Source organism: Pinus tabuliformis, chromosome 1_1 (assembly GCF_031772625.1).
Source record: "Pinus tabuliformis cultivar Carrire ecotype Pingquan chromosome 1_1, CPIR1, whole genome shotgun sequence".
Classification (NCBI taxonomy): Eukaryota; Viridiplantae; Streptophyta; class Pinopsida; order Pinales; family Pinaceae; genus Pinus; species Pinus tabuliformis.
This window is the reverse complement of record NC_142297.1, coordinates 224,586,345-224,594,606: the sequence shown is the minus strand read 5'-3', so window position 1 is coordinate 224,594,606 and position 8,262 is coordinate 224,586,345. Positions and strand designations below refer to the sequence as shown.

Below are 8,262 nucleotides of genomic sequence, written 5' to 3'. Positions count from 1 at the left end.
CATGTTTGAGCTGAGTGATCGATAAAGTAAATGCATGGAGTGGTTGGGGAAGGAGCATTTACAAACTAGGCACATTTGTGAGGATTGGGATAGGGAATACTAGAATATCTGAGATTGTGTGAGGTGTTAGAAGTAGAAAAATTCATAAGATGCAACTAGGGTGGTGGGAAATATGAGTTTGTGACATAGGGCAGAGAGGAATTTGTTGGACATTGGATAAACCAACGCTCCTTGAGTGTTCTGTGACATGGACTAACAACCTCTCATGGATCCTTATCTCTCGCGATGCGATCGTTGACTAACACCTGCAGGTTTTGGTTTAACGACAATCGTGATTCCAATAGAATTCCCCGATCCCAACCACATAATCTTTCTAGACAATTGATGTGAAAAAGAAAAAGGGTTAATTGGTTTACCCAAAGAGCTAGGGAAACAAAAATTCAAAATTATTAGAACTAGAAGATATATAAAAGAAGTCTAAGGAGCTACTTGATGTGGCACTGACTATATAGAACTGAACCTTTTCATGAGGAACCATAAAACTCATTGTAAATCTCTTTCCATGTGAAAATAAGTTCTTCTCCTATGTAGGATGATAGCACCATGTAGCATGAGTGTTTGCCACCTTCTGAAATGACTAATACATATGCTAAGGCTAGGCCAAACTAGGAAATTTAGTGACCAAAAAAAACGTAGCAATCCCAACCAAGATATGATAAATCCCTAAGTGAAATGTCACATTAAACCAATATCGAAATGAGCATCCTCCACCATCGTAAAACAATTAAAAGCCATATAAAACCATGGGAGGAGTAGTAAATGTTTCATTTGGAAAGATGCATTTCCATGTCTACTCTCTTGAGTCTCTAGTAGGATAGTGATAATACAACATCCACTTATTGTGGATTATACAATCCATCCTAAAATAGTTATACAATAATTATACATAAAATAAATAGTAAAAATATGTTAAAGTTTTCAAAATAAATAAATTAAAATATCTAATATAAAAATATAATTTTAATTATTATTAATTTTATCCAACAATACTTAACATAGATATAATTGATAAATATTCCCAAAATATAAATAAAATAAACTTATAATTTCAATTATAGCTACAATACTTATTAATACTCAAGGAAAGTGTAAATAATATTTAATGGTTTAAATAATGTGGTACATGGAAATTTATTGTAAAAATCTTTTGAAGAAAGTGGTTTAAATAATGCGTAACATGGAAATTTAATGTAATCATTATCTTCTTTTTACATGAGTAAAATAACGAAAATCCTTTTGGGTAAAAGAGTATAACTTCTATTATTCGTAGATGGGTAAATGTGTTAATTTTTGTTTTTCCCTCCTTAAGATAGAGCATTATTTTTCCGGGGAAAATAGAGTTCGTAATATCTATTAAGGAGTAAATAATAGAGATTACATGTTGTTGATGCCAAGGCATATGCGGTAGTGTGGTATTTGACCACAGTTCTGAGATGTTACAAAAAGCTAACCAGTAAGTGTCTCTTTGGATACGATGGGGCTGTATCCATACATTATAATCAGAAAAATAACTTAGCAAGTTCAGTAAAGATGTAAAAAGTGAGGTGTATAAACCTCCGGTCATGTACTAAAAACCAAGATAATAGTAACGGTCAGGCTATGCCGATTATATACAAAAATTTCTGTATATCAAAAATCTTCAGATGGGGTGGCTGCCCCCCTGTTGGAGACCATCAATGTATGGACGATGATAGAACCTGTGCATCCCATCTGGACTGTATTCTTCGATCATCCAATCACCTAGAGGCCGATCCGCCGCTTCTTTCGAGAGCCGGTCAGCAGTTGAATTTCTTTCCCTGTAGATATGAGAAACAGTGATCCGGTCAAAATGTGTTTTGAAAAAAACAATTTCTTCCAAGATATGTTTCAAAGAATAAGTATGACAGACGGATTTATTATTTGCCCAGTCAATCACTATCTTTGAGTCCCCAAATATTTGAATTTGTCGATAATTTTTAGATAGTGCAAAAAATAGCAGATGTCTCAGTGTAATAAGCTCAGCATGATTATTGGTACCCCGCCCGAGTCCCAGTCTCAGGTGGAAAAAATGTGTATCAGTGACATGAAAAAGTATACCCCCTCCACACCCAAGATCCGATGCGGCCCCATCAAAGTAGGCCCAAGGCATGTCCCTATTGATGATTTCGGGCAAGATATGTCTAGGTGGTTTAGGTTTTAATTCAAAAGGGATTTCTGTGTAGGCTGCGCAGATGGAAGGCGGAAGGAGCTGCCAGTTGACCCTGCCCTGCTCGAAGATGATATTGTTGCGGTTGATCCAAATATACCAGGACACAACTAAAGGTAGATTTCTAGCCTTTTCCGAGGACACGGCAGTCCACCAATGCGTCCAGGCAGCTGAAATATCATTAGCATGCCAGACAGTGGGAATATTGAGGGTCTGTGTGACCTGCTGCCAGATCGCAATAGTAACTTCGCAAGTGAGAAAGAGATGAGATGTAGATTCCTCCGCCTTTCTGCAAAGAACACACCAGTTCGGACCAGCAAAAGCTCTTTTTTTAAGGTTGTCCCCAGAAGGTATTTTATTTGCCAAGATATTCCACATTAAGAGTCTGGTCCTAGGCTGAGCTTGTAGCTGCCAGATATCCGACCACCAGTTTTTGAGAGATTCAGGCTTTCTGTCTTCAATGAGCTTAATGTAGCCCAACTTTGGTGCATAAGAACCAGTTTTGGCCGGTGCCCATATGAGTTCGTCCTCCATCTCATGTAGCTTAATATGAGATTCCGTGAGTTCCTGTATGTATCTTAGCCAAATATCAGTCCATTCGTCAGTCAGATGCCACTGTTGATCCGTAACCCATGCCTGAGTGAAAATGGTGGATCTGTGTGGATCACCAACCTGTGCCAGATGTTTAATGCCCCTATTGTTGAGGTGTCTGATAAGGTCGTCCGGCAGGAGGTGAGCGTTCCCAGACCCAGGCCAAGGGTCAAGCCCAATGCGAACTTGAGTACCATTACCTATTTTCCATAATAGATTATCCTTGATGAGAGGCAGTGCTTTTAGGGTAGCTCTCCATATAGCAGAAACACTCTGATGGTTCCATGAAGGTCTGCGGAGCCAATCAATGATGTTGGATGGCCAGATGTATTTATAATGTATAACTTCATCCCATAAACTATCCATCTTAAGGAGAGACCAGCCCTGTTTTGCAGTTAAGGCTTGAGCAAATTCAGAGAGGGATTTAAGTCCCCATCCACCCCATTTCTTAGGCATGGATACGAGAGACCATCTTGTCCAAGAAAAAACCTTACCCTTTTTATTTCCATTCCACAGGAATCTGTAGCAGAGCTGTTGAATTTTTAGTAAGATGCCCTTTGGAATCCATGTGAGGGACATCCAATAAACAGGTGTAGCCTCCAGAACTGATTTGATCAACTGTAATCTGCCTGCTTTTGACAGAAAACGGTGGTGCCAGCTTGTAATCCTTTTGTCAATTTTGTTAACCAGCCATGCCCAGTGTTCGGTTTTATATCCATCCGGCCTTAATCTGAAACCAAGATATTTAATACCTTCCAGTAGGTTATTTTCCAGATATGGAAAGAATTGTTCAGCCAGTTGAGTTTCCTGTTGAGTACATCTCGTCAAAGATCTGGTGGACTTGTCCCTGTTAATCTCCATGCCCGTGGCTTTACAGAAGAGTAGGAGGATATGATATAGAGCAGTGCTATCTCTGATGCTGCCATTGAGGAAGATAAGAATGTCATCAACAAATAATAAATGTGTAATGGAGAATTGATCAGTAATCTTGAGGCCGGACAGCTCCCCATTCCGTTTTGCATCCGCAATCAGCCTACTCAGGCCCTCCATAACTATAAGAAAGAGTAGTGGGGAGAGTGGGCATCCTTTCCGGATTCCTCTGTTGATGTAGAATCGATCAGAGGCTGCACCATGAATAAGAATAGCAAACGAGACAGAGGATACACATCCCATGATCCAATTAATAAACAGATGAGGGAAACCCAGATGGGTAAGAACCATTTTCAGATATAGCCAGTTAACCTTATCAAATGCCTTTGAGAGGTCAATTTTTAAGGAAACACCTTTTAGGTTCTTCAACTTGATGGAATGTAATGTTTCCTGGGCAGTACCAATAACTTCTTGAATATGGCGATTTTGTAGAAATGCAAATTGTTCTGCAGATATATGGGAGGAGAGAATCAGCTTAATGCGATTTGCAATGATTTTGGCAATGATCTTGTAGAGGCAGTTACAGAGAGATATAGGGCGAAAATCATTGAAGGATGTGGGGTCATCTGATTTGGGAATCAAGGCTATGAAGGTCTGGTTCATAGGAGGGTGGATGTGCCCCGAGATCCGGCTTTCCTCAACAACTGCTAAAAGATCCTCTCCCAGAAGTTCATAAAAGGCCAGGTAGAATTCGACAGGCCAGCCATCCGGACCCGGGCTCTTGTCTCTCTTGAACCATTTAAGTGTACTTTCAAGTTCCTGTGCAGTGACAGGATTAGTAAGGTCTTCAATATCATCCTGACCAACGAACCGAGGGAACTTTTCTGCAATTCTAATGATATCTGGAAGGTTAATATCATTCAGAGCCATGAAGAGCCTCTTGAAGTGTGAGACCCCTAAGCCTGCCAGTTGCTGGTGTGTGGTGGCCCAACCTCCTGATTCCTTTGGAAGCCTCCATATGGTATTTGAAGCCTTTCTGCCATTTGCCATGTTATGAAAGAATTTAGTATTACAGTCCCCTTCTTTGAGCCAAATGGCTCTGCTTTTAAGTCTCCACTGCTCCTCCTTTTCTTGTAGTATTTTTGCTTTTTTCTCAAACAATTGTTTTAGTAGAGTTTTGGAGGCATCCGAAATATAACCCGTCCCCTTCTCATCAGTCAATGAGGCTATCTGTGCTTCGGTATCTTGCAGAGTCTGCTCATCTCTGTGCCTCTTTGTTTTCGCCCAGTGCTCGGTTAAGCCTTTGAGGTTTCTGAGTCTCTCACAAAAATCAGAAGCTTTTCTCTGTTCCCGCAGAGGGGGCTGAGCTGTCCAGAAGTCCGAGACCAATTTGATATAATCCGGTTCTTTGAGAAACCCGGCAAAAAATTTAAAAGGGGACCGCGGCTTCGAGTTATGCTGACTGATCTGTAGAAGAATCGGATGGTGGTCAGATAGCCCCCCTGAGCCCACCCATTGTCTGTAAAGGGGGCATATCTGAATGAGTTCCTGATGCATCATAAACCTGTCCAGACGCCGCCCCAGAGCAGCCTCACCAGTGCGCTGATTGTGCCAGGTAGGTAGCTTCTTGTTCATGGGGATGTCCACAATATGGTTTGAGTCTAGGAGCATTTGCATTTGTTCCGCAATGGGGTCACATTGGGCGTTATAACCCCAGGACTCTCCAGCTCCTAAAGAGAAATTGAAATCCCCCCCCATTACAGTATTCTGAGTAATATGGCCCCCATTGAGAAAATCTTGCCAGAAGGGGAGACGATTCTGGTTAGGCCCATATATATTGATAATTCTGATCGGTATACCCAGGTCACCTGGGATAATATCCATAACAAGAAAGCCTCTGCCCCCCCAGGCCGTGAGGGGCCTACAATTCCGAGGGTTGATACCAATGAGAAGTCCACCAGATCGCCCACACGCATCCAGTCCATGCAGAGTCCATCCCGGGAGCAGGGATTGCAAGCAACGCACCGCCACCTCAGCCGAGCAGAGAGTTTCTTGAAGGAAAATGATATCACATCTTGATACTTGAAGAAGTCTTTTAAGAGACACACGCTTTTTGGGGTTGGCTAATCCCCTGCAGTTGAAGGAGAGCCAGATCATGGATCACCACTTTTCAAGGGCTCAATTGCTCTAAGTGCCCGTTCAATAGTAACCTGTCGCCCCATGGCGACATCAGCAACGGCATTAAGCTTTGCCGAAGATAGATGAGAGGGTCTGCCACGCTTCTGTTTGAGATGGCGACAAGGGGATGATCCCAGACCCAAGGTGCGGAGCCGAACTCTTGGTCTAAGGTGGTAGTGGTGTGAGCCGGAAGCACCCGGAGAGGATGGGGTGTCCGAACCACCCATGATCAGATCGTGCGAGGGAGGAGTGGTAGAGAAGGTGGGTGGAGGGGGGGCAATGGTACAGAGAATGGAGGGGAGAGACACATTTGCAGATTGTGGAGCTTGAACAGATGAATGAACAATAGAATGCATGTTCATAGTAAAAGACTGAGAGAAAGTGGGAATGGATTCATTACCCGGACGAGAGAGTGCAGTCTCCGCAGGTAGAGAAGCATTTGCAGCAGTCTTTGAGCGAGTCCGCGGCGGTCCCGATGCAGCCAAGTCCTTTCTGCGAGTTGCTTTTGTAGCGCTGTCCCCTTTCTTCGTGGAAGGGGTCTCCTGTTGGTTCTGTGCCTGCTCCATAGGAGCGTTGTCTCCATCCTGATGAATTTCAGTAGCCGGTTGTCGAATTCCCTTGGCATCCTCAGAAGTTACCCTCGAAATCAGTGGGCAGTCCTTGTAGAGGTGGCCGACTTTGTGGCACCTACGACAACGGTAAGGAACACCTTCGTAATCCAGAGGCTGCTTGCGTGATACATGATTGTGATGCAGAGTAATTTTTTCCACCAATCCGGGCCTGATATCCATATTGACTAGTATTCGAGCCATGGTCCTAATTCCAGTTTTTTCATATGACCTGTCGTGCTCCAGATAAGTGCCAAGAGTATCCCCGATTAATTTGAAGGTGTACTGGTTCCAGAATTGCCATGGTAGCCCAGGTAGGCGCACCCAAATGGGCCCTTCCCCCAATTTTTCACGTTCAGGGTCAAAGAGTGGATCCCATCGCTTGAGTAAGACCGGGCTCAATGTGCCAATATTGGGAGAGTACCCACTGTGTGTATGCGGGTCGCTGAAAATGGAGAGCGAATCAGCCTCTAGTAAGCACCATAACCTCTGGAAGTTCTTTGAAGTAGGGACCCCAAATCTCGTCCACCCAAAGTTTGAGTCGCGCCGCAGAGTATGTTCGGCCCCGAACTCTGCCAACCAGAACCTTGTGGGCGGCTTCCATAACGTCCGGAAGAGGAGCTTCAGGCCCGATGTTGATATTGTAGTCCGGGTCAATAGAGCGGTGGCAGCGACCTTTCGTCACCTTTTCAGAGTGTCTGCCGAAAGGAAAGCCCTTCAGAGAATTGCGGCAGGGGTCCGAGGTGCTGTGCTGGGCGGATGCAGCGGAGCGCACCGGCAGGGGCGGAGTGGGGAAGGCCCCAGAGAGAATCGGAGTGCGGGGGGAATTGTAATTGGTGCCAGGAATGAGCGGTGCGGAAGGATGGATGGATTGATGCTGAGCCAGCGGCATAAATGAGACGGATGGAGAGTGGGAGCTCGATGGAGGTGGAGGCGGAGGGAGCGGAGGTGGAGGGGGCGGAGTTGAAACAGGGCGAAAGTGATACTGCAGCGGGGAGTCAGTGAGAGGAGAGCTGAGAAAGCAGGTGCCCAGAAGTTGTGCAGTCGCAGGGGAGAGAGGGGGGCAGTCAAGGGGCGAGGATTCCACGGGAGGTAGAGCCGGTGCCTTGTTTTTCTCAGATGCGGACAAGTGTGGCTGTGTAGATGGAACACCCGTCGATGAACCAAGTGCAACGCTCCGCGGCAGCAATAGCGGCCTCCTTGTATGTGCCCAGATGGCTTGATGCGGCATGGGGTCCGCTTCATAATCGACAAGCTCCTCATCCCCCATCATAAACTGTCGATAATGAGGCGGGGACGGGGTTCGATAACGGGTCCGTCAGCGGGAAAGTCAGAGCGACAGAGAGCGCTCAGGGGGGACCGCAGAAAGAAACAAAGAAACCGTGAAAACCGAGAGGGATGCCGCGACTATGCCGACCGATCACACCAAAACCGGAATCCATACCTGTTAACCGCCATGGATCGAAGTTCAGCTGTAAACCCTAGCTAGGGTTCCACCATTTTCCTCCCTTTAAGATAGAGCATTATATTTTTGTAGTTAATTTAATTTTTTATAATATTGGTTTAAAAATAATTAAATAGTATTGATTTTCAATCAGTAATTTTTTTTATAGAAAAATATGGATTTATGAAATAAATTAATAATGAATAATTATCGTATACAAAGAGTTTAGATTTTCCAATGATATTTTAAATTCAGAACTTTATATATATATTATTTACAAAATAAACCACATAATTCTAAAATCTATAAATGAATAATTAATTATG

At 43.9% G+C, this 8,262-nt stretch overlaps 1 protein-coding gene across 1 annotated transcript; it reads right to left on the bottom strand.

The window, feature by feature from the left end:
* Nucleotides 1–1,506: 1,506 nt before the first annotated feature.
* Nucleotides 1,507–5,464, bottom strand: LOC149212352 (uncharacterized). The gene is made up of 3 exons (XM_089388651.1): nucleotides 4,866–5,464; nucleotides 2,346–4,742; nucleotides 1,507–1,540 (listed from the first exon to the last, which is right to left on the bottom strand). Exons 1-3 carry the CDS (start codon nucleotides 5,462–5,464, stop codon nucleotides 1,507–1,509), a joined length of 3,030 nt encoding a protein of 1,009 aa, XP_089244777.1.
* Nucleotides 5,465–8,262: the final 2,798 nt, after the last annotated feature.

What these genes read in the sequence shown, in the direction of transcription:
- LOC149212352 (XM_089388651.1), bottom strand. Translation starts at nt 5,464, where the DNA reads ATGGGGGGGGATTTCAATTTCTCTTTAGGAGCTGGAGAGTCCTGGGGT. An exon ending in AAAACTCTACTAAAACAATT is followed by an intron (nt 4,743 to 4,865) that starts GTTTGAGAAAAA and finishes GGCAAATGGCAG; the next exon opens with AAAGGCTTCAAATACCATAT. An exon ending in CTACCTTTAGTTGTGTCCTG is followed by an intron (nt 1,541 to 2,345) that starts GTATATTTGGAT and finishes GTATGGATACAG; the next exon opens with CCCCATCGTATCCAAAGAGA.